Raw genomic sequence first — 27,097 nt, 5'->3', positions numbered from 1 at the left:
TGCGCCATATTCTTCCGCACCAAATTTTCACAGAAGTTTCACAAAACAATTCGCCAATGGCGAAATGCAGAAATTTGCTGCAAATCCATGCCTGGCAAAAAAAACGCTCATCACTATCAAACCTCAGTCAATGGGCATTCAGTTTGGTTATATTCTTATAAACCCTGTGCCTAAATAACATTCAACATTCAATACATATTTGTCTAAGTTGTCTTAGGAATGAATGTGAATAAGGGTAAAATAAACGACCCTGGTGTTTGGTCTTTACTTCATTGTACATAGTGGGAGACTCTTTACCAAAATTTGTACAACTTGACACTTGAGTGGGTGAGGGTTTCTGCCCTGAGGTCCTTAGGGATGCGGTAGATGCTCAGACTACAGTAGTACCATGGTATAACTACTGATTGATATTACGAGTTGACCTGACAGATCATTTTACATTGAATTCTACCCCAGAAGCTGTTTAAAAATGATGCTCTTACATCCTTGCTGGATAGCTTCTATTTATTTGTGTCATCCACAGGAAATAAAATTACCACAGGATAAAGCCGCAGATGTTACAAACTCCCAAGTAAAAAGTAAGAAAGAAATTACAACTTGTAAGGATTATCTGTTAAGGAAGAACTAAACCTTCCTAAACCGCAGCTCAGGCTGAAATGATGGGGATTAGATAGCAGTTGGCGATGTCTGTGCATTGGACAGCACCTGCTTACAGCTAATAATGCTTGGCTTTGTAAATATACATATGTTTATATATATTTTATATCTGTTCTGGGGCTTCTTGGATATACATATTTGGATTTATTATTATTGACATTTTAAATGGGACTTTTTTAGATCAAAGAGATCTAATAGATTATATTGTGTTTTTCACATAATCATACATTTTTTTCTAATTAGTTAACATTTATTGTCCTGTGTTCTGGGTAGGCTAAAACATTGCCAGTTTTTCATATCAGGTCCTTAAACTGATTGTATTTCTATATCTAGTATCTCAGGACCAGTTTAATTGCAAATATCACATTTTAATGAATGCTACCCTGCTAAATACACTTGAATAGGTGTCCCTGATTATGTTTGAGGTTCGACTTCAGCCAGAGAATTATATGCAAGAAGTTTGTATGTTTTTAGTAGTGTGTGTAAATATGATAGGGACCTTAGATTGTAAGCTCCCCTGGGTCACAGACAGTGTTGGTGCTATATAAATAATAACCTGCTAGACATACAATGCCGGCTTTCTAACTAAGGCACCCAGAGGCTGTACAATGATGTACACTATTTCCTATATCATTTCCATTATGTTAGAAATGTCTTCCTTGGATAAAGAAAGAAAGGCTGAAATAGATTTCTTCATTTACATTTGGCAAGTCTCCACTAATGATTTCATCACCTTCCTGTAGAGACAAAGCTTTTCGATTAATATTCATTTTATGATTTCCAATCTGCATGTGTTAAGTTCACAATTCTGATGCAAGCTTATAGCTTTTAAATGCAGTCAATGATTACTGTTTTTTTTTGGTTTTGCTCAGATCCAGAGCACTGGGGATTGCTGCGTCCCCAGTTCTTTAGAACCAATTCTGATTCGGCCATGGCATGCTGCCCCTAATATGCTGCTGCCCTAGGCCCAGCTCTTTGTGGCCTTTCCACAAATTCAGGCCCGTTTTATAGCACAGACAAAAAAGAAAATCAAGATATGAGTTTTTTTAATAAAATGAACTTTATGGAAGTTGGCCTTCCTGTAATTCAAGCTTTCTGAATAACCTAAAATATTTTATCCAAAACATGCTGAACGAGTCTTTGGAAGGGAAAGTGAAATATTTATATAGGGCTTTTATCCTGTAGGCAACTTGGGACTATACAGCAGGTAACTGACCCATCCTTGGCTGAGTTAACTCTGACGGGCTTTCAGGAGATTGAGTGACATGTTTACAGCTGATACTTATCAGAATATCTGATCCAGATCCAGTCTCAGAAGTCAAGTACGTGACCTCTAGGTCAGCTTTTCATCCTAAATAATTTCAGAAACAAATAATTGATGTTGGCAAACATAAACAGACTGCCAGTCGTGTCTTTGGAAGCCATACTTGCACTGTTACAGATTTAGACCAAAGTATGACTGCACAAATGGGGCGTGACATTAGAAGCAGCGGGGTGAGTGCATCAACTGCTTTTCTTAATATTCAATTGGATTTCTTAACTGCCAACACATTTAGTGGCACAATGTAATGGAGTACACTTCAAACATACAAACACATATTTTACACTTATCTTATGAAAAAGTAAAGATACGCAACAATTTATAAATGTATTTCTGCAGCAAAATGAAATATGTATATCCAGTTGGCTCTACTAACTTAGATCAAACAGGTGAAACCTTAGATTGCTTTCAAATTATATTTCTACTTAAATCCTTTAAAACTAGTTGCCTTTTTAAAAAGCTGATTGTTACTTTTCATGTCCAAAATTTGATATTGAAAAATAATTGGATAGTTTAAAGCCTTTTTCCAGTTACATTCAGGTACTCCTGGGTGAGACCTGTCCCTTTGTTTGGGTCTGTAAAAAGTTTTGTTGAATTCCCATCAACCAGAAAGCAGATTCAGGACCCTCGGATCCCATTTTTTACTGTGTAACCCATGTTTGTTGAAAGTTCTGCGTAACTTGCTGGTGCTATACATATAAATGATGATCATTTCCCTCCTGTGTCTTCCTATGATAGCTCCATTGCTGTGCTTCTCTACTCATGTATCTGTAGTCACAATATAAATCCTCTGTCTGTTTATACCATACCCACTCTCCTGCTTACAGTATTATTGTCTGATCTAATCCAAGAGAAGAACTCCTCTTTAAATCCTGTTCTGATAAAGGATTGTGAAAAGTACATTTTATATCTGATGATGAAATACATGACTGCAGATATTTAAAACAGCTGCATTTATTTGTACTGAGATAAAAAGAAACATGCTATAGTAATTAAGAGGGGAAAAAAGCCTGAATCAGAAATATCTTTCTGTATCATAAGCAGAACAAATTAATAACACAGCTTTGTCCTGGTCCACATATGTTAGTAGAAAGAAATAAAGGGGATGGGTCATCAAAGGTAAAATGATCACTGCTATCCTAAAGTGACATTGTTTTAGGTCAGATGAGGGCTTGTTCCCACATAAAGCAACCATATTCTGCAATTGCAGGACATTGTTTGGCATTGTAGGCTGGCTAGGATTGTGTTGATGGATGAGGAATGAATATTCTGGTTATGGATAATGGCATCCTGTGGCATTACAGTATTCTTTTGTCCTCTAGGACATGCAACTGCTCTTTCTCTCTTTAGCAGTGGCAATGTGGAAGATGACAACAACTATGCTACCAAAATATCACTATCATTATTGATTTCAATTCATTTTCATGTAATCACCCATCTTTGACATTACCCTAAGGATGTGACTTCTATGGCAAAAAAAACAGTTCTGATTTGAACTCTTGAATATTGTAATCTGTTGAAACAAAAGAAAATGGATGTTTATTGTTAACAGATGTTAATATGAAGATAAAAGGCAACATTTACTAATCACTCAAACAACCAAGGACAAAGTTTTTTTTCAAGGATTTGCAAGGGGTAAAAATAGACATATGTCTAAAATTGCTTCTCAGATGGATCCCAGATTTAAGTATAGAGGCTTGTCTCTACAATGTCAGCAGAATTAGGTTGAAATCAGCTTGCAAATTATAAAAAAAAAATATATATATATATATATATATATATATATATATATATAGCCATTCTGTCTTTTGCAGAAATTTTCTCCACCTGCAGTTTAGATAGGAAGGTGGAGAGATTTAAAGCCCAGCCCAGAGTTCTATACTCAGGACGCTCAGTGATATTTATTATAAATCAATGCAGTCACCAAAGGAAGACTGAGGACTTCCTAATCCATCTCTGATTAAAATTAGATCTTGGCCCCACCAGCTTTTGTGGTTGTGATTATGATACAAATAGATGTGAACATTTACTTTAATACTTTCTTCAGGCTGCATTGATCAACAATAGCTGCAATTTTGCCATCACTGGCAAAAATATTGGCATTCCTGGGCTTAGATAGGACACCAGCCATATAGCCACCGTGATGTGTAAATGCATGAGCAATTGCTAGGGTGTATTTCAAGGATGCTACACTATATGGCTAAAATGATCCAGATAAAATTTTGAAGTTTTTAAGTATCCGGACACTCCTTCTAAAATGAGATCCTAAGTTGGAACACCCACTGCTGAGATCCAAATTGTCTCTAAAAGCAATGCCAGCACAAGACTTATTTGTTGGGAGCATGGGTTTTTCAGGTAATCCCACTCAAACCTAATATCACCAGATACAATGCTGAGTGTCCGTTATAGTTGTATAAAGGTCACCAGCATTGAAGTGAAGTGGAAATGCATCCTATGTTGTGATTAATGATTTCTCACCATCTGATAGTCTGTTAGAAGTCTGCATTGGACAGATGCCAAGAAAACACTACCAATTCATAATGCCATGGTTTGTTGGAGAAATAATTATGATCTAGGGCTGGTTTCCATGGTTTGGGCCAAACCTTAAGGCTACAGCTTGTGCTTCTTGCTTTGTGGCAACAGTTTGAGGTTTTGCCAGTGTTTTAACAGAGGTAGGATAATTGCTGATGATAAACAATATTAGCTGCTTCTTGTAGCTGGCTATTTAAAAGTGTTGTTTGTAGCACATCATAAGGAATAGCATTAAGATACAAACTCTTGACTACAAAACATCAAAATATGAATAATTCAGTTTGTTTTAGGTCTTGTAAATTCTCTAAATTATACAATGGAACAATGCCACCTCCTGTTAAAGTTTGTTCTGATTATTCCCTTTCTTTTAAAGTCTTGTGGAAAATGTCATAGGACGTAGGATATGATTACGGAAGTTTGTCTCCAGTTACTGAAATACAAATATACTTGACTAACTTTACTGTCTGGTTTATTTTTTGCCTCTGTCATTACAAAGGAGACTGATGTTTATATGTTGAAGCATGAGGGTATTGGAACATGGGGATTTCCAATATTTTGCTGTCAATGTGAAATGTAAGTCTGTTTATTTAGCTGTGGTCGGTAAGATTTCAGACTGATTGGCAGAATATCAGTGATGGTGACTAACTGCATCTGTAAGGATTAGGAGCTGATCCAATAGAAAATGTCACCCATGTCTACAAGACCACAACTTGTGTTTGTGCTTATTTTATCTTTCTGTTTCTTGTTTTGGTCCATTATATGGCTTAAAACTGATATGTTATGGAGATGTGTTATTGAATATAACTTGGAAAATGTCTGATACCCAAGGCTGGGGAGTTCTGATAGAGACTAGATTCATGGCACTAAGAACAGGATTTAAAAGCAAGACTGATGTTGATTGTAAATCCATTTCCTGAATCATTGCTTTGTGTTACAGCACGTATAAAATAATGTCCAGCGTTTGTTAATGAACCTCACTACATGCACTACCTGCAACTGTAGCTCTGCCATGCCTGGTAATTAGGGCAATGGGCCCATTTGAATCACCCCAAAAGGAGAGTAATGCATTAGTGTGTAGAGATCTCTGTCTCTGGTAAATTCTGAATTATAAGAATTTTTTGCATTTTTATTAACTGGGAGCTGAAATCTAGAATTCCTGAAATCCCCTTTCAAACAAATAAATCCCTATAGGTATGACAATAGGCCATTTTTTACATGATATGACCCTTTATATAGGGTTAGGACTCCTAACTGGCAGAAAAGCCCCCATATCATAATGTTTTTTGTCAAAGAGCTCCTAAACAAGATTGTTGGATGTCTGTATCTAGATCAAAATCAACCCTCATGATCTACCCTCAAGATCAAATGTATAGGCGTTGGTTTTGTATGCAGAGAATTTGACTTATCTGCATTATTGCATACATAAAAATGACTATATTGATTAGGTTAGACCCTCCTCATAACCTTATATAGCTAATAAATGCATGGACGTAACAGTTACTCTGCTGGGAGTGTCTAAAATTACAATAGGCATCCACCCAAGATCTTGTTCACTAATTCAGGGTTTCCTAAACTTTATTTTTTTGCAGAGGACACAGGTTAAGTCAAGGAATCAGGTTTGTGACCCAGGAATTACTTTAGCATAAATTATGAATCTTAATGTAATTATTATTGTTTACTGCAGGAAACAATTTATTGTGTTTGAAGAGATAATGGAGATCCACCCCAAATGGCACCTTATACTTAATGAATGAGCCATTGTTTTACTGCACTCTACAGTCCTTTAGAAGAAATGGGTAGGACTAAACATACCATTATATTGTATATATATATAATATATAATTGTATGTATAGTATAGAAAAAGGTATAATAAAATATATATATTATATATATTATATACAGTATTATATATAATATAAATTATATGTATACCTGTACAACAATACTGTAAGCTCCACTGGGGCAGGGACTGATGGCAATGATAAACAAGTGCTCTGTAAAGCAGGGTACAAATGTATCACCACTTTTCTGAATGTTTAAGCATAAAATATTACTACATTTTTAAAGCTTTAATTTCTATTCATTGTTTTATTCTACCAATAAATGTAAAGGGTATAGACTTTCAAAAATGGCGGGACTAGCACAATGTATGGTGATGCGTAATAAGCTGACATATTTACTTAAGGGGGAGGCAGACATAAGGGTGAGCTGAGGATTTACTTGTTGGCATATGTTACAAGGTACAGAACTATGAAAGGGAATCCATGCAGAGTGGCACCGGCTGTACTGTACATTCCCAAGAGCTTGAGGGGAATAAAAAAACAGAATATAGTTATTGCTATAGTTTATCGGAAAAATGCAACTGCAAAAAGGATCTTTGTTCATATGTTCAACCATATGTAGGTGTTTTTCAAACAACTACAGGTGATATCAGTATTGTGCAATATTGCATTAGCCGGTCAGGGAAAACTCCCAGCATGCCTAGAGAGATGCAGTTTGCCTGTTCCTGCTTTAAATTATGAATGGAAATAGTTTGCCTCCTTTTCTAATCAGCATCTTAGAGCACCACATTGGCTTATTTTTATTTCTGGTGATACTATTTTTTATTTTTTATAATTCATTCAGTTTAACATGTTCTGTAATATTTTCAGTTGGATAAATACATGAATATATGTGTTCCTCAGCATGAGAAAATCAGACCTCTCTATGACTGGCTTAAGCTCTGGCAATCCATCTGCTCGAGCCCAGTGATGTAAATGTACCAGCTGTTTGTGGAGAGCCACTCTGAGCAGTGCAGGAGGCAGGTCCCTTTACCTTAACTCAGCCTGTTTCTCAGCCTAAGTCAGTGTCTCGCCATCCACCCTGCATTGTTCTTAAACCCTCACATCTACCAATCTGAGATCCCAACCATCTAATCCTCTTACAGTTCAATGACTTTTGCACAGTAGCTTAGTTTGAGATTCCAATCAGTTCCATGATGTGCTGCTGCTGCTGCTGCTGCTGATGTGAAAATGGCACGATCCATCTGACAGAGAGAAAGAGAGCGACTTGGCTGTGCTGAGATCGAGGAGCATGGGTTTGTAAACAACAGGCAAAGGAATTGATGAGGAGAAAGCCCAGGAAGCCACACCAACAACTCCACTCAAAATGAAGGCTCTTCTGTTATTGGTCTTACCTTGGTTAAGCCCTGCCAACTATATAGACAATATGGGCAATCTCCATTTCCTCTATTCTGAACTGTGAGTACTCACAGTGAAACCTCTGTGTGTGTCTGTTTGTTCTTGTTTCCATCTGTGTCCAACCCCCCCTCCGGCCAGTGAAAGAGAACAGGGGCATGAGCTGTGTTTTGTGCTTTGTGGGTCACAGTGGCTTCGTTTGCCCTGAAGTGGAGCATCACAAATAAACCTGCTGGGTGTGTAGCCCTTGTGCTCCTCAGGCAATTAAATAAATGAAGCGCTACATAGGTATAGATTCTGATGAAAGAACCAACTTCCAGGCATAGGCGACATTGAAGAGGTTAATGGTAATGATGTGCATGTTTAAACAAGTGTGTGTTTTGTGTACTTCTGTGTGTTCAGCGTAACAGCAATGGTGGGAATAAACCATCTTTGGCATCTGTGTGTCCAAGTGTTGCATACATGTAGCATATTGTGTCCAAGACTGAGGGAAGCTGAAACATAAATTTCCTTGTCCATCATCCCCGCTATTTATTATTTTTTTTTAGGTCATGCCTGACTTTAAGCAGCCCCATTTGTATGCCTGGAGCACATAAATCATTGAGTCCCTGAATCTCACACACAAATGATATCTGGGCCTTCACTCAAGCATGAACCATTCTGGGGAGGGAGGGGGGTCATCTTCTGTTTAGTGGTAGGACCAATCTCTTTATTTCAGATTAAAACACAGCAGAGGGGGAGGGGTGTCAGTATAACATCAGGGATGTGCATTTATGTGCATGAAGTAGCTGCTGATAAGTGCAGTATCCCTAGTGAATATGCATCAATAATAGAGGAGTCAGCAAGCACGTTCTCAGCTGCTGACTGAGAGCTGAATTTTGCTAATGGCCAGTGGAACTGAGTTACATTTATATTCATATTACACTAAGGGCTGGCATCTCAATGGGCAAGTATCTATCACTTAGCTAGATTAGAGCAAGGATCTAAAAGCAGCAGTCCCCAAGCTGCTGTGGAACTACAACTCCCTGGACAAACAGAATATGGACACTATGGAGGTGCAAACAATGCAGGAAGCCAGTTAATTATGTGCTGGGGGTGGCTATGCTATCCATTTCTTTTACATATGATTGATGGGTGATGTGCTTAGAGTGAACACCAACCATTTGGGGTTTTTTTGTGTGCTACCACCATTCATTCGCAGCTACCCTGGGCTGGTGCAGTTTTCTCCTTAAAGGAACACCAACCTGGGGTAAAAGGATAGGGATTACAATCACTGAGGGAAGCCTAACATTTTGGCACCCCCCAGTGATTTTACCTTTCCTTCTCCTTTAAAAGCTTTTGTGATAACATGGGTGAGGTTTAAAAAAGGGGAGTGGTCAAAACTGGCTTCTATGATTGGCCCTCCAGCATGTATGCCAAAAAAAATTCAGCATTCAATACCACAGAACTTGGACAGCACTGCTTTAGTAATTATTCATGGCATGACTAAAAATGCACTTTGATTACCCCAATTACCTGTCTAATTACTCTTGGCCAATGTATTGTTTCCCTCACGTGTCTCTGTGCTGTTATTGGTGGCGCAGGATTTAGCAATGTTACTGCCCCAGCAGCAAACAAACAGGTGTAACCACTTAATTGTTACATTGAGTCACGTGCCTCTGAGCTACTGAATCACTCTGAATGGATTTGTCCTAGGCACGCTAGTATTTACACTGTAAACAGATTAATGGCTCATTAAAGACTTTCCAGCTTCATTGTCACTGTTAATTTAGAAAAAAAAAGACCCGAGGAATTAAGGATCATGAGCGTCTGTGGTTGGGAAGAAGCTTAGTACCATCAGATCACCCTGTGCACATAAAATAGTGTTTATTGTTCCTATATTCACTCTGAAGGGGGCTTCTACAGCAAGCAGCTACAATTAAATCATACTTAACCCTACCACCAACCACCCTAATAATTCCAAGGTAGTGCTTTTTGCATGTGCTTTTATAGAACATAAAAATGTAACACCTATTTCAGCTCAATAGCTGCCTTCCCGGACTAGTACCAGTAGAACATGGGTTACACTGTACTCTCTTACCCAGAATGGGCCTTCGCTAAGTGGAAGAGGAAGGTGAGGGTGTTGTGCAACTACACCTCTCTTGCTGCTATGCAGAAAAATGAAAACAGAGGGCGCCAGAGGTTCTTGCAAATAACAAAGTAATAAGTATTTATTGAACATCCACAGGGTTTACTCACAATACAGCTTCAGAGGCCATTGGTACATGCAACACATACCGAGTGTATATTCAGACTAACACTCTCCTGCGGGCAGACTGGCAGGAATCTCCCTTCACCTCTGCGACACACCCTGTAGTGGATCCCTCAGGGAATTCTCTATCCTGATTCCCTATTCACTTGGATCCCTACACTACAGGCAATGTGGCCTGGGAGAGCTGTCTCCAGAAAAACTGCAAATCCTATGCAGGAGCTCATGCTGCTCATTCTAGCTCAGCCCTAACTGCCTTACACTCCTAGAGTGTACTATAAAGGGAGCTACACCTGCCACTATCTAATGCCTCATTCACGGGGCCCTGTTCCCCGACTTCACTGGGCCTGGGCCCATGCCCTGGGCTCTCAGCACACATCCACCTTGTCCCTAAGGTGGAAGCAAACAACAGGAAGGTGCCACTCCTCTCCCAACACTATACCAAAGTCAGGCAGGATGTGGTCACTATACCTTCTAACCAATAGCACACATGTTAATGAACTCACTTAGATACATTCCCTTCTGCCCAGCAACTAAGGGAACTGAACCTGTAGGGATTTAAAGCCATAGGGACCATTTAACCCTATGGGTCCCTACAAAAATCTGAAGCGAAAACTAACCTTAGTTTTTCCCTGTACTAGCCAAAGCCTAATTTGCAAAACTACAATTTTCATAATCTCTATTAGTTAAGGCTGCTGGGCAATTTATATGCTTGCCTTATTCTTATGTATGCTGTGTGTTACTGGGTGGTATAATTAACCTTAAACTGTACAGATAATCAAATGACTAAAGCCGATAGTATCTTCAATTATCCCTAATGATTTATCATCAGTACAGGGTTTCTGTGAATATCTGGAGATGTGAGCCTAACCTTTGGTACCTAGAATGTGGCAGTTGCCAAAATGTATGTATTGCCAAATGTATGTATTTTGTGTTGATTTGTTCTGGTTTACATTTTTAATATTCTAGCAGTATTGATATCTGATGTATAATGGCTCTGTCAAGTGTTATTCCATCTAGTATTATTGTAATTTGTATCAGAAAGAATACATATTGCTTGTTAGCTCACTCACACCTACAATACAGTACTCCTAGTTACCAAAGACAGGTAGGAAATAGCTGCACCCAAATGCATTGACTGTGTCCCCTTGCTGTTGGTCATTGAATGTCTTAATAAATGCTAAAGGAATACTGTCATGGGAAAACAGCTTTTTTTTTTTTTTTTTAAAACACATCAGTTAATAGAGTTTCTCCAGCAGAATCCTGCATTGAAATCTATTTTTCAAAAGTGCCAACAGGTTTTTTAATATTTAATTTTGAAATTTCACATGGGGCTACTTATATTCTTCATTTCCCAGGGTGCCGCAGCCATGTGACCTGTGCTCTGATAGACTTCAGTCACACTTTACTGCTGAGCTGCAAGTTGGAGTGATTTCACCCCCCTCCCAGCAGCCGATCAGCAGAACAATGGGAAGGGAGCAAAATAGCAGCTCCCAGTAGGTATCAGAATAAAACTCAATAGTAAGTCCTGTTTGGGACTCCTCCAATTACATGGGAGTAAGAGAAACAATATGTTATCTGAAAGCAGTTCTAATGTGTAGAATTGGCATTTTCTAACCGTGCAACTCGGTTGTATGATATATTGATTGATGGGTTGACTCTCTGCAATTTGAGTATAATGCACCTATTACAAGTGATTACATAATTTGAGGTTTACCACACATTGGACTATGTATGTATGTATATATATATATATATTTTCCAACTGAGCCGCACTCCAAAAGCTTAAAACTTAGCTTTTATTAAAGCATCATAAAAAGGTTTACAATGGCCATTCAAAGCAGTATAACAATTATACTTATCAGTCTGTTATGCCACATCTACGCGACGTTTCGAGGGTATCTCACCCCCTTTCTCAAGCGTACCTCGTGGCTAAGCATAATCGATCGTTTGTACAGTCTGTTACTTCCTTGTATAGCTGAATGCAGGAAGTGACGTGACGGGTCACCATGGAGACAGAACACACAATGCGTTCGATCTACACGGAAGCCGGCACATCAGTTCCGCATATTACATAGATAATAAAGAACGTATCAATGTAAGGAACTGTCAAGATACCCAACAGTGGTACCTAGACATACATGTTATTAAAATAAAGCTTGGCAAGTACGATGTATTAGAGACTGGGAATAAAATTTAAATGCTACCTAATCTTTCATTATTGGCCTAAACATTTTTACACAAAAATCAAAAGAAAAAATATTGGAAGCATAAAAATGTTACAAAAATATTACAAAAATAAATGTAAATCAAAATCCCTATTTAACCCATTTGGGGCCAGTGTATTTAAACGATGAATCCATTCCACTTCAGTTTTTTTAAGAAGTTTAACCCGATCTCCACCTCTCCTAGGAACAGGGACATGTTGTATGACCCGATACCTCAGATCATCAGATGTATGTCCCAATTCCAAACAATGTCTAGATACTGGGAGAATCCTGTTACCAGTGTTTACTGTTGATCTATGTTGTGAAAACCTATCCTTTACTTTTTGAATCGTTTCTCCAATATAAATTAAATTACACGGACACACTAACATGTAGACCACAAAATTGGTGTCACATGTATGATGTCCACGTATCTTATATGATCTTCCTGTACAGGGGTCAGTAAATTGTGGTCCTGTCAGTACAAAACGACATTGAGTACAACCTTTGCATCTATACATGCCTTCTCTGGGTGAACCTAGGAAAGTAGGTTTTCGTGGTACAGGAGGGACCTCAGCTCTTATCAATCTACCTCCTATAGAGTTGCCCCTGCGATAAGACATCATAGGAGCATGTTGGAATGTTTCAATGGAAGGATATGACTCCCTTAATAAATGCCAATGTTTCTGCAGAATAGACTGTAATCGGCCACTTTGGGTATGATATTGGGAAACAAATGTCATCCGTTGTATAGATTTGCATTTCTTTGATTGACTAATCCCCCCATGTCCACCTACTTTAGATAGCCCTTCTTGAAGAATATGTTTAGGATAACCCCTATTTGTTAATTTTTTATCCATTTTGCCTAGATCCTCTGTGACAATATCCGGATCATTAGCTATCCTACAAACCCGTGAAAATATATATAATATATATATATATATATATATATATATATATGTGCAGCTCCCTGTTTATTCTTTAGTGCTAAAGCAGTGCTGTCACCCAGAGTGTTAGGTTGCCTTTTGCACTTAACATGCCCTACATATTTCTGTACTTAGTACACTAAAATAAGATTATATAACACATGCCATTACTGATTTGTTGACAAAACAAATATAAAACTTGAGCTTTTTCACATTTTGCATCAAGAAGGAGAAAACAATCATTCCTGACTGTGTGTTTGTATTCAGATGAACTTCCCTGACATCAGTGTGCAGAGAAATTCTTAGGATCAGCGAGCCCCTGTCAGTATCATGTTCAATCTGAGTTTTGGTGCTTGGGGCACTTTATGGTTGCAGCCAGCTAGTGTTTCATACTAGGGGAATAACAGGGCAAAATTATTCCTACCTGGAGCAAAAGATTGCTTGTGTTTCTCCTACTTTTACTTTTTTCTTCCGATTGCCACCCCTAGCCTTTTTAAATATTACATTTGTGGGTTGGGTGTGTAACATTTTACAGATTAACCTGAAACACAATACTTGTTCATACGATAACAATGTTTGAGACATTGTAGTATATGTATTTATACGTCTTTAACAAGAAGACTAAAATGAGTCATAATCACATAAATCACATTTTGTGAGATTAAATTTCTTATGATGTCAGCCAGCAACAGACCAGCACTGACCAGAAGCTAAGAGGCTGGAGTGCTCACTGTAGTACATGAAAGAGACATACTCTGGGGAGGCTTACTCTGGGGCCTAGACACCTACTGCAATATAGGAGAGCATTTTCCTAAATACTGTTGGGTACATGGGACCAATTACAGAGATCTATATTCCACTGTTTTATAGGCTACCTAGTTTTTGAGCGTTGTATTTATATTATGCACTATATATATATATTGGATCAAGTTTCATCCACCTATGTACAAAATGGTGAGCCACTCCCCTGCCATTAATCTATGCTGCATGTTTCTTTACTTGGCAAAGGATGGCATATATCAAAACAACCATCTACAAGACAGAAAGGGTTTGTGTTTTTTATAAACTTGTGCTTGTATAGAAATAGTATGGCATCAGTTATCCAAAAACCTTTTATCCGGAAAGTTCTGAATTACAGTACCTTGTACTTGATCCCAACTAAGATATAATTAATCCTTATTAGAAGTAAATATTCCTATTGGGTTTATTTCGTATTGAAATGATTATTTACTACACTTGAGATATGGAGATCCATATCCGATCTAATTTTGTGCATTCACTATTTGTTCTTTATTGCAAGATGGTGTTTATTGACAATACATTTGGAATGAATAAGTGAATAAAACTAATGGTCAAAATAATTGGCCTCTTTTTGTATTTAAATACATATCATTAAAAAAGGAAATCAGAGATGTCTTAAGGTGCCCTATGATTTTCTGTACAGCTCATCTCATTCGCTCCAATATAAATCCTTAACACCTCATATTATATTCCTAGAGTGCATTAGAAAGTATGTGCTCTGACTTATTGATAGGGCAACACTGTTCCCTCAATGCAAGCAAATTGCTAATGTAAGAGGCACAAAAAGGCTTTACTGCATCTCTCTACTCCGGGTGAGGGGGGCTATGAAACTAGTGATGAGCAAAACTTTTCAGCAGGCATGGATTCGAGCAAAATTCCGCATTTTGCCATTGACGGATTTTTTTGAGTGAGGAAAAAGTCATGATCTCGTCAAAAAAGTCATGGTTGCGTCAGTTTCGCTAATTTTTTGGCGAAGCGAAACAGGACAGATTCACTCATCACTATATGTACTACATGTACTTATACTAATGTATAAGAAGAATATATAAGAAGTTTCTGTCTGTTCTGTTATAGCAGACAAGGAATTTCTGGGTTTACGGAGAGACAATTTCAGACATCATTCACAGATAGATTTAGATTTACAATCTAAATGTGAAATATGTGAATATTTGTGGAAAAAGTTACTACAAAAAAATGCCCATTGACGTCTAAGCATCACACAAATTTTCCTTTGCTAATTTTTGGGCAAAACGAAAAAGGCAGATTCGCTTATCACTATTCACAATGCTTTGGGTCTATGCAGCTTAGTTACCATCACAAACAAGGTGCTGTCTTATGGTTATAGAAAAAGAGAGAGGAAATATTTATACAATTACAATTATTTGCTTAATATTTACTCCATTGGAGATTTTAGAACAGACCAACAAACCATCCCTATATAATTGGAAGTGTATCAGCCCTTGAAACAGTACATGCACACTGGCAGAGAATAAGCTCAAGAATGATGAGCAGACAATAGTCTCTGTTTGGTTTGTTTTTATATAGGGAATCATTTATCCCCTATCATAAAATGTGTATAGAGGTTGAGGAATTCCTTATAGCTCTTGTGTATTATATGTTATTATTTACTTGGGCATTGAAAGAAATATCTCTGTATTTGTGGACTACACAAAATTGCATACAGAGTCCATGTAAGATCCATATAGAGCTATCTTGTTTGCAGAGGATCACAAGAATATGTCTACTGTAATTTGCATAAAAGATTTAATATAGGTAAATACAAAGAGGTCGAATTGAGGCTTAGGAATGTGGAGGCTGCTTATAGCATACTAATGACATTTATTATATTCCTCCAGCTGAAGCATATCCACTATATGAATGATTTCTCACCGCTCTGGTTTGTAAAACAGTGATTCTGAATTGTGGGGCTCAGTTTGAAGGTCAGTTAGGGAAGGAAATGAGGAGAATGGTCATTTGCTCTTCTAGAAAGGCCTGAAAGCCCAGCTTGAAGGTCAGTGAGGGTGAGATTTGGTGAGAATACAGTATATATTTGCTTTTTTGAAATGGCTGATATTTTTTTCAATACACATTTCATGGTCTTGGGTAGTGATGAGAGAATCTGTTCCGTTTTGCTTCACCGAAAAATGTTGTGCGGCAAAAAACATTGTTACCCACGGCTATTCTTTTGTTGCGCGGCTATTCTTTCGTCGCACGGCTATTCTTTTGTCGCCCACGGCTAGTATTTAGTTGCACGGCTATTCTTTTGACGCCTACGACTATTCTTTTTTGACGCCGGCGACAATTTTTGGACGTGCGGCTAATTTTTCGGCTGCAAATTTTTTCATCCGCTTCGAGAAACAATCCACCAATGGCGAAACGCAGAAATTTGCCGCGAATCCATGCCTGGCGAAACATTTCACCCATCTCCAGTCTTGGACAAAGAGTGGACCTTCAATGAAAGTTCTGTTTGAACTAAAAAATGCTTTAGATTCACTTGTCTAAGCTCTTAGTACTATTTTTGCTGAACCAGGGCGCAGTAAGTAAGTGTTTGTTACACTTTCTCAGTCAGCATTTCTAAATCAAAATAAAAGTGCACTTTTTAATATTCTGTACAAAATGTAAAAATGGTCTAAAGGTGTTTAATGCTGAGCCGCTAACTGGGGTTTGTTTTACACGTTGTTTTACATGTTTGCTGTTGGACTGGATAAACTAATTTGATGTTTTGGGTTAAAAGCAGCAGAACTGCTTGAGGGACACTTCAGATGTAGTGCAGTATGACTAGGTATCAACGGTAATATAAATAGTTCCTGAGTCAGTAAGAAAATACATTATACCCATTAATACAGCTATTATAGCATGGTGGAAAGCTCCTTTTACAAATACGGAAGCTTCTGTCTATCTATAGAACATTCTATAAAAAAAAAATTCCAATTTCGACTTACATTTCCCCCTTTTTCCCCTTAAAGGAGAAGTCCTCTGTAAAAAAAAACAGGATTTGTTGTCTCTTTGTTTTCCTGTGCCAGAAACATGCAGCTCTCTCCTTCTCACCTCTCCTGCACCCCCCACCCTCAAGAATGCTAAGAACTCCCTCCCCCCTTAGGAATGTGTGATCTGAGCCAATCAGCAGGAAGCTTCCTCATAGTCTTACAAACTGAGCATGTACACCTTTCTTGGTCTTGGTGCAGGAGCGAGGCATTGTGGGAACTTTCTTTACACAGCTCAGCTTTTTTTTTCCTATGAGGCTTCTGATCATCTGAACGGGAGAAATATGGGGAGACTTAAGGGCACTATTGAGAGAACTGAAGGTATGCCTGCAGCTTGAGCTTGATTCTGTCATGGAAAAACAGTTTTTTTCATTGCATTAGTTAATCCAGTAGATCAAGTCTGGCTTTGTCCCCAGTTACATTGAGTAGGAGAAACAATGAAAGCAAATCAGTTGTATAGTGCTGTCCCTTCTGAAAGCTCAGACTCAGGCACAATGCACTGAGATGGTGCCTACACACCAATATTAGCCACAAAAAACATATTTGTTTATTCACGAATAACATTTTAAATGGTAGAATCACTTTAATTTTTTTGGTATTTGGGGGACAACCTCTAATGTTCTGCATGTAGATTATCTTTGACACTTGGTCCTGAGTGAATACCTCCCCTTATACACTCTTTTGCTGTCTTGTTCCTTGATCATTATTTATTTTGCCTATAGTGAAGAGAAATGTCAATATGCTGTATATATACTATTCCCAGGAACCTCTGTACACCCCAATTATAGGCCAAAATGATTCAATATGTTTGGTTTTTTTACTTATTATACATTGGTTTTCCATCTGTATTTCTGTAAATCCTATTTCCCCAAATCCCCTTGCAGAACTGTAAAAAGGCACTCTTTGTCTATATTAGAAATGGGACTTTGAGCTGCAACGGAAGGCAATCAGCAACCTCCCACTTGTCACCTCATAATTCCTTTCTTCTTGAAACACCTCTTCCTATTGGAGCAGTATCAGAAACCTCAGGAGGGATTTAGAGAGTTGCTGTTCATTTTAAACAAATGTCTGATTTGTTCCCCACCAAAATGACATAAAAACTCAAACAGCTTTATTGCCCCTCCTCTAATTATGCTTGGCCTAGCACGACAGCGCTACTTGTACTTTCATATACTCGTATACAATTTCTGTTTATTAGTTTTCATTTATTTGACCTTAAAGAAGTCACATAACTTTGTTAACCATCAGCTAAATAAATGGAACTTGCCTACTGATTTAATTTCAAAAGTTTTGTGCTATTTGTTTCTTCTAATTTCCCTGTTATCAGGGGAAGAAGGATAAAGGTATTTATTTGTCTCATGTTGAGCATCAGTGTATATATTGACTAGTAATGTGTGGGTCGACAAAAAGTCAACCCACAACTGACCATACTCGCCCAATTCTGATCCGTACCAGACCCTAACCCGACAGTGTAGACCCATGCCTGACCCACCCATTTCTGACATCACTAAATGGGCGGGGCTATAGCAACATCTGGAGTTGGAATCAGATGGAGAATAAAGGTTGAGCCAGACCCACCCCTGAGCCCCATTGCAAAGATAGGGCCTGATGAAACCTGGGTTCTCTGCCACTCCCTAATTTGCCCATCTGAATGGCATGTCTGTCTGCACTCCAAAATGGCAATTCTGTACCAGAGCAAAATTCCAGTGTTTGGCACTTTTCACACAGCCTTGGAAGTTGTAAATGACCCTCTAGGATTAACTGTTAAATCAGGTTTCTGAGAATATTTCTTTTATGCACAGTGTCAGTGGAGTGTATTTCATTCAGGCCAACACTCTTAACTCCCACTTATGGGTTTATAGGCAGAGAATAAATCTTGTGTTGGAGCAATAAACAATATCAAGCTCTAATGCTTTTATTTGGAAAACTCCTTATTATTATTACTATTATTAATAATAACAATTATTTATAAATGAGCATTAGGCAATAAAACGCCATGTACACATTAAACAAAAACATACAAATACTGAATGAAAAAGTTAAGAGGGTCCTAAGCAATAACACTTTAAACTTGCTTAAATTAATATTATGTCATCTATTTCCCTTTTCTATAAAGCATAAGTAATGATTTATTAATTTGTTATTGACCTAGTTTGTATATCCCAGACATGTTATAAAAAATGCAAAGAAATTTAACTGTTTAATAGAAACAGTAATATATATATATATATATATATATATATATATTTTTTTTTTTTTATTTTCCTTAAATCTATTCATGCATATGCCATGAAGGATTTGAGGAGCTCGTCCTGAAATAGTCCTGTGCAAATAAGATAGTAGGAAGCATCATTTGTTAGTAATCTTCATCATAATTAAAACAAATCATCTCAGTATGGGGACTTTGCCTTGCAGCCTTTTGTCTTGTATATCCTGTAACCCAGTGCTGTCCAACTTCTACGGTGCCGAGGGCCGGAATTTCTCTAGCATACATGGTGGAGGGCCGCTAATGGAAGCCAGTTTTGACCACTCCCCTTTTTGAAACCACACCCACTTCAAACCACACCTATTTTATCACAATGGTGGTAGCACAGCAAAATCCCAAATGCTTGGTCCTTACTGTGGGGATATCAACCATCATTCATATGTGAAAGAATTATGTCATATTAAGATATACCCTTAAATTACCCATATGCCTCCTCCCCTGTGGATAGCAGAGCAACCCCCAGTACATAATTACACACCTTAGGGACCATTTAATGGCTATTTCCAACTGCTAACAAACTCCCACAACAAACCCCTGCCAGGTTCACCTCCCACAAGCAGCATAGGGCAAGCAGAATATGGCACACACAGGCAGCACTCTGCCTGTCCTATGCTGTCTGTGTGTGCCATACTCTGCCTGTCCTACCCTGCCTGTGTGTGACATACTCTGCCTGCCCTACCCTGACTGTGTGTGCCATACTCTGCCTTTCCTATGCTGCCTCTGTGTGCCATACTCTGCCTGCCCTACCCTGCCTATGTGTGCTATACTCTGCCTGCCCTACCCTGCCTGTGTGTGCCATACTCTGCCTGCCCTACCCTGACTGTGTGTGCCATACTCTGCCTGCCCTACCCTTCCTGTGTGTGCCATACCCTCCCTGACCTATGCTGCCTGTGTGTGCCATACTCTACCTGCCCTATGCTGGCTGTATGTGCCATACTCTGCCTACAGTACCTATGTCTGAGGTGTGAAGAAGTGAACAATGGGAGTGATTACAGTCTGAGCCTCAGGTGTGAACACTGCAGGGGGTGAACAATGCAGGTATTAAAAGGTGTGAAAAACACAGGGGATTACATTTTTAAACAATACAGGGGGATTACAGCCTGAATCTGAGGTGAGAACCATGCAGGGGGCCAGTTAATCTCAGTACTGATACCATTTAATGCTTACTCAAAGGTAAGCCATCAAAGCAGCCAGACAGGTGGGGGGCCACACAGAGGGGAGCCGCCAGTTGGACAGCACTGCTGTAACCAAATAAAAACCCAATTAAAGACAAACCACTTTTATACTCTTTGCTTTCAGCAAGAAATTCCCTTAAATGAATATGTGATTCAGCTCTCCATGTATTTTGCTCTAAGGGAAAATGAAAGATCTAAGTCCTTTGCTTCAATACAAGGAGCATGGTGCAGACCTTCTCTCCAAGACATCTTGAGAATATCCATGTTGGATGCAGATTATCTAAAGACATCGGTTAAGGAAAGAAATCCTAATGGATTCTTGCCAACAGATGTTATTATCTAGCATCTAGATTATCGATAGTACATGTTTGATATAGTACATGTATTAAATATATTTATATATATATATATATATATATGATTTTTTTAATGTATATTTTTATTTTTAGAATTTTTCTAAAACTAAGCTTCAAAAATACAACCCGGATTCCAAAAAAGTTGGGACACTAAACAAATTGTGAATAAAAACTGAACGCAATGATGTGGAGGTGCCAACTTCTAATATTTTATTCAGAATAGAACATAAATCATGGAACAAAAGTTTAAACTGAGAAAATGTACCATTTTAAGGAAAAAATATGTTGATTCAGAATTTCATGGTGTCAACAAATCCCCAAAAAGTTGGGACAAGGCCATTTTCACCACTGTGTGGCATCTCCCCTTCTTCTTACAACACTCAACAGACGTCTGGGGACCGAAGAGACCAGTTTCTCAAGTTTAGGAATAGGAATGCTCTCCCATTCTTGTCTAATACAGGCCTCTAACTGTTCCATCGTCTTGGGCCTTCTTTGTCGCACCTTCCTCTTTATGATGCGCCAAATGTTCTCTATAGGTGAAAGATCTGGACTGCAGACTGGCCATTTCAGTACCCGGATCCTTCTCCTACACAGCCATGATGTTGTGATTGATGCAGAATGTGGTCTGGGATGGGAGCATATGTTGTTCTAGAACCTGAATATATTTTTCTGCATTGATGCTGCCTTTCCAGACATGCAAGCTGCCCATTCCACAAGCACTCATGCAACCCCATACCATCAGAGATGCAGGCTTCTGAACTGAGCGTTGATAACAACTTGGGTTTTCCTTGTCCTCTTTGGTCCGGATGACATGGCGTCCCAGATTTCCAAAAAGAACTTCGAATCGTGACTCGTCTGACCACAGAACAGTCTTCCATTTTGCGACACTCCATTTTAAATGATCCCTGGCCCAGTGAAAACGCCTGAGCTTGTGGATCTTGCTTAGAAATGGCTTCTTCTTTGCACTGTAGAGTTTCAGCTGGCAACGGCGGATGGCACGGTGGATTGTGTTCACTGACAATGGTTTCTGGAAGTATTCCTGAGCCCATTCTGTGATTTCCTTTACAGTAGCATTCCTGTTTGTGGTGCAGTGTCGTTTAAGGGCCCGGAGATCACGGGCATCCAGTATGGTTTTACGGCCTTGACCCTTATGCACAGAGATTGTTCCAGATTCTCTGAATCTTCGGATGATGTTATGCACAGTTGATGATGATAGATGCAAAATCTTTGCAATTTTTCGCTGGGTAACACCTTTCTGATATTGCTCCACTATCTTTCTGCGCAACATTGTGGGAATTGGTGATCCTCTCCCCATCTTGGCTTCTGAGAGACACTGCCAATTGACCTAATTAGTGTTATTTGGTCTTCCAGCTCTTCGTTATGCTCAAATTTACTTTTCCAGCCACTTATTGCTACGTGTCCCAACTTTTTTGGGATTTGTTGACACCATGAAATTCTGAATCAACATATTTTTCCCTTAAAATGGTACATTTTCTCAGTTTAAACTTTTGTTCCGTGATTTATGTTCTATTCTGAATAAAATATTAGAAGTTGGCACCTCCACATCATTGCGTTCAGTTTTTATTCACAATTTGTTGTTTAGTGTCCCAACTTTTTTGGAATCCGGTTTGTATATTTATTTAGTCACCCCCTCCTCATTTGTTTCGCCATAGCACCACAGAAATTCTGGTGGCCAACTCTCATTAACAGTTACAATTTGCTTGCAGTCATTTATCACCAACAGCAGCTTCAGTCTCTTCTTTCTCTTTAGATCAGAGGTGCCCAGACTTTGTCACCCTGCGATCTTCTCTTGCCACCTGGCCTCTGTCATGCTGTCAGTTAATATTGTGCGACGTCTATTATTTTACGAAATAAGCAAGAAAAAGTATCAATTGATGTTTAACAAATACACATAGCAATATACAAATACAGTGCTAAATTCACTTTGAATGCCCACATAACATTATTCAAGTGCCAACTTCAAGTTTAAAGGGAAACGAAAGTCAAAGTCACTTGGGGGTGCCAAAATGTTAGGCACCCCCAAGTGACTTTAACCGCTTACCTCGTACCCCGGGCTGGTGCCCCTGTTAGGAAGGAACAGCACCAGCCCGGGGTAGCTGCCGGCGCTTCCTTTTCCTGATTCGCTGCGCGCGCATGCGCAGTAGAGTGAAAAGCCGAACTTAAATGTTAAAGTCGGCTTTTCACTCTACTGCGCATGCGCCCACCGCTGGCACTCAGGAAAAGGAAGCCAGGAAGACGGAAGCGCTGCGCTCCAGGTGCCCCGGGCTGGTGCTGTTTTCTCCTAACAGGGGCACCAGCCCGGGGTACGAGGTAAGCGGTTAAAGTCACTTGGGGGTGCCTAACATTTTGGCACCCCCAAGTGACTTTGACTTTATTTTTCCTTTAATGTCAAAGAATTGTAGTAGTTTTTTTTTTTTATATTCTTTATTTTTATTTTTCAAATAGTAACACATAAACAGGGTAGTACACATAAGGGAGGGGAAGTTAATATAGTTGTAACATAGCGCATTATTTTGCTAGTTTACTGCAGTTAGGGCCATGTACACTGATAGGTAATGGTATTTTTAGTTGTTGTGTTTACACATAGAGTAGTTTTTACTTCCCTTCTTCGTGGCCCACTTTGTAGTCTGCACACAGAAACATATATAAAGTGGGAACAAATATATACAGCAGCCCGGTGGGGACAATCTTCTATACTGGGATGAAATTGTAAGGGTTAATCTACTGGTAGACCGCAATCTACCTTTTGGGCACCCCTGCTTTAGATGTTTTGTTGAAGGCCTCACTTGGTTTTAATGGTAGAATTAAGTGATGTTTTAATATGCCAGATATACTGGAATTTCTATTATTTAGCAACTGCCACCACTGGTTGGTGTTTAGCTGCCAAAGATCCATGTATGGAAATCCCTTCTACAGAGAACTTTTATTCTTATTATGTAAAATATTGGGAGTCTTACATGGCAGGTTTATGGAACAGCAGGAAATAATGGTATAATCAGTTCTTCCTGGATCCAATCTAGTGTTCCATCATCAGTACAGACCAGTCTTAGTTACTGCTAAATACTATATCCCATAATAACTAAGGTAAAAAAGCAAGAAATGTTTTACATTTTGTCCTAATAAACACAGAAAAGGAAGTGTCTCATTCCTTTTTAGTAGAATGCAATGTCTAGTTGTGTACATCCTAGAAACAAAAACGTATTTGTGAATGTGCTACATTTAATAACAAACATAAAAACATACTTCATTTTTAAGTTGGCCCATTTAAAAGTCTTCATAATATTTAGTACTGTCCCTCAGGAGTTTAACTCCTTTGGATTGAAGCTATTTCAATATAGCATCTCCACTATATTTTTTTTCAAAGAAATGATTCTTTGAAGAAGTCCAAGGAATCTTCTGAGACCTCACCAGATTTCCAAGTGAAACCCACATGTGAGGATGGCCTCATAATTTATAAACCACTGATTTTAATGCTGGCGGGAAGGGCATTTTCTGCTTAATTACAGGGGTATACTATTAAGCTGGTTTAGCTTTATGCTATTTCTCTGTATATGCTATGGAAAATATTGGGGAGTTTTATTATAATGTAAGGACCACACCTGTAACTGATTACGCAAATTCCCCAGCTAGCTGCTTGGACACAATTGGAGGCCTATGGTGATAGCGGAGGTTCTACCCAGCCAGCCTTATACAATGGCCATTCAGGCAATTTTCTTTAAGAAGAAATAGTTGCATCTCTAAACTGAAGTTATTTAGTATACACAATGGTTGAGGCAGTTTGCACTGCACTTAAAGCTTTTGCTCTCCTTGAAATTGGGATTTTAGTCCATCTAGATCTAGAGTATGTGTACATCTATTTTCCTCCCTGACTTCACTGATGTGGTATGTACCAGAAATTTTCACCATGGAACCTCTGGATATGTATAAGTGTCAGCTTCTTAGCTTTTGTGGAAACTCTGAGCTGTAATTCAACAATTATTTATCTGCCTCTATGGTCTCAGAAATTAACTTATTTCTTCTTTGTTCAGAAACTCACAAATCAGAAAGTTCTCTGCCCTCCTCCAAGTTGTTGTACTTTCATTCTGGCAATTTCATGTCATTCATAGTATAGAAAGACAATGATTTTTTTTAAATTCAGCTTTGATTTGGACCAAATGTCATTTGCCCAGGTAGAACCAAATATTGTTTTTCCTGTGACTGCGCATGATATAGGGGACATGGAGTCTGAAAAAAAATAATTTTACTGACAAGTATATACAGTATAAAATTAAGCATGGTCTAATCTTTTTAATAACTATTTTAGAATACATCATTTAATCTTGGTGTTTAGTCTATCTCTTGTAGTTAAAAACATCCTGTCTTAAATCTTCCACTTTCAGCAGTTGTTATAAAGCTGAGGCCGAAAGGAATTTCCTAGTGCATCTGAATGAATATTGCATTCAAAAAATGCTGGTCAGTGTGACTGGATTAAACATGTGCAATGGCAAGCCGTTCCAGTAATATTAGCAGAGAACAAGCTGGATTTGTTTTCAATACGTCTGGATTCAATCTGTCAGCACATCTAATACTGGCTATTTGTTGCAATGCACGAGGCACAAGTATGGAAGTCTCACTGGACTTCTTAATTGTTTACTATGCAAGTACTGGGGGTCACCAGTGTCTCCTAACATGGTGTGTGCCATAACTGATATTTACTTAAATACAGCAAATGTCTTTGAAGAGAACAAAGTTAAAGTCTGAAATATTAGCAGCTTGACAGATAGGCATGTTACATGAATGAAATGTTTATTAATATAGCAAGAGGGTGAGTGTTTGTAGTACAGTGATACAATCCTCCACCCTCAGTCTTCTGTGACTGTTCTCCATAAGTCGACCATAGTTTGCCCACTCTACTCAAGTAAAAGTTAAGTTCTAAGGTATCCATACTTCTCCAGACAGGCTAAAACCTAGCAACAAGGCTATGGAAATGTAAAATATTATGTAATATAATAGAAAGACGACAATAGTAAAAGTAACATGCAGTAGGCAAGTCCAAATGTATGCTGTGATGAGTAACAATAGTAGGATGCACAGCACTGAACAATTTTAAAATAAACAAAAAGTACACAAAGGGAATAAAGGATAAGCAATATAATAATAAATATACAAAGATTAAGTGTCATGTGGTTAGAGACACAGTAGGAAGGAAAGGTCCCTGTCCTGTAAAGCTTTCAGTCTTATTAGGTGGATAACATACATATGCATATAGGTGGGCAAATGTGCACAAATGTTTGGCCATTGGCCCTGAAGTGACAAAACTGTACCAGGTAATGTTCTCATGCTCTAACTGAGTTTCTCCTTGAACAGGCTGAGAGAGTGTTCCCTACAAAGGAATTTAGGAATAGAAATTCAGAGGTATGAAGCAGCAAGATAGAAAGGCTTTAGACTAGAGATAGCTGTGGGCATGGAAGGTGTGGAAAGACCGTGACTCTGAAAGGAGATGAAGGGGTGGCCAGGAGTGTACAGGGAGACATGTGAATGCTATCTATTGCTTAACAGGCAGCCATGATAAAGATAATACTAAGGGTTGAATAGGTTGCCTCTTAGGAGAGAGGAGGAGCAGGGCTGTAATTAGGTCTGGTGCCACCCCAACTGACATCACAAACACAGCTGGGTGAGATGTCACTTCCACAGGACGTAATTTTTTACGTTTACGTCGCTTTTAGGGCACAGTCGTCCTTAGGACCATCATCCTCCAGCTCCACCATCAGATTTGCATAAGTATCATCTGGCGGAAGCTGGGATGAAGGTTATTATAAAAAAAAAAGGGCCACCCCCTAAAGCTGCCTCCCCAGGCACAGGCTCTCGGGTGCCTATATAAAAATAAGGTCCTGAGAAGGAGGATTCCAAAAGCAGAGTTTAAAACTGATTGCAGGGGAGGGGGTGGGAGTTTAGGACACCTGTAGTATGAAGTTGCAATAGTCTAGGATAGGATAATGGCATGTTTTAACAGTTTATGAAAAAGGGTCACATTGTCACAATATTGCAAAGGAAAAAACTGAATGTTTTAGCATTGGCATTAGGATAGGAGGATAGGGTTTATGATTGATGCAGGTGCAAAATTTTGTCTGCATCAATAATGCATCAATTATAGTATTTATTTCCCTTTTCATTCAAGGTGAATGCATTTGAATGCCTTTTACAAAGACATATAAACACCCTTGTGTATCCACCATGATATTGTTATACTATAAGGCCAGAGGAGTCTTCAAAATGTCAGTACATAATGCACCATTAGAACAGCAAATTTAATAAATCAAGTTGTATTTAGAGAGAGAACCATGTTTGTCCTAATCCCTTAGGACACTATGGGAATTTATCATATTTATGAGATTTCTGGAAAATGGGTTTCCCAAAAATAGACTGTGTGCACTGCATACTGATTTC

The 27,097-nt window shown here is 38.6% G+C and overlaps 1 protein-coding gene across 3 annotated transcripts in view; it reads left to right on the top strand.

The window, feature by feature from the left end:
* Nucleotides 1-27,097, top strand: part of lnx1 (ligand of numb-protein X 1) — a 105,818-nt gene that overhangs the window by 7,195 nt on the left and 71,526 nt on the right. Inside the window, exon 1 of one of the 3 annotated variants that reach the window (XM_004911203.4) lies at nucleotides 7,330-7,750. The exons of the other annotated variants lie outside the window; for them this stretch is intronic. Within the exon in view, the coding sequence (XP_004911260.2) occupies nucleotides 7,659-7,750 (92 nt within the window). The 5' untranslated portion in view covers nucleotides 7,330-7,658. Of the gene's footprint in view, nucleotides 1-7,329; nucleotides 7,751-27,097 lie in introns of those variants that run through there. 3 annotated transcript variants of the gene reach the window in all.

The sequence above is a fragment of the Xenopus tropicalis genome, chromosome 1 (assembly GCF_000004195.4).
Source record: "Xenopus tropicalis strain Nigerian chromosome 1, UCB_Xtro_10.0, whole genome shotgun sequence".
In the NCBI taxonomy this organism is placed as follows: domain Eukaryota; kingdom Metazoa; phylum Chordata; class Amphibia; order Anura; family Pipidae; genus Xenopus; species Xenopus tropicalis.
The sequence above is the reverse complement of the archived record's forward strand: the minus strand, read 5'-3'. Positions and strand labels throughout refer to the sequence as shown.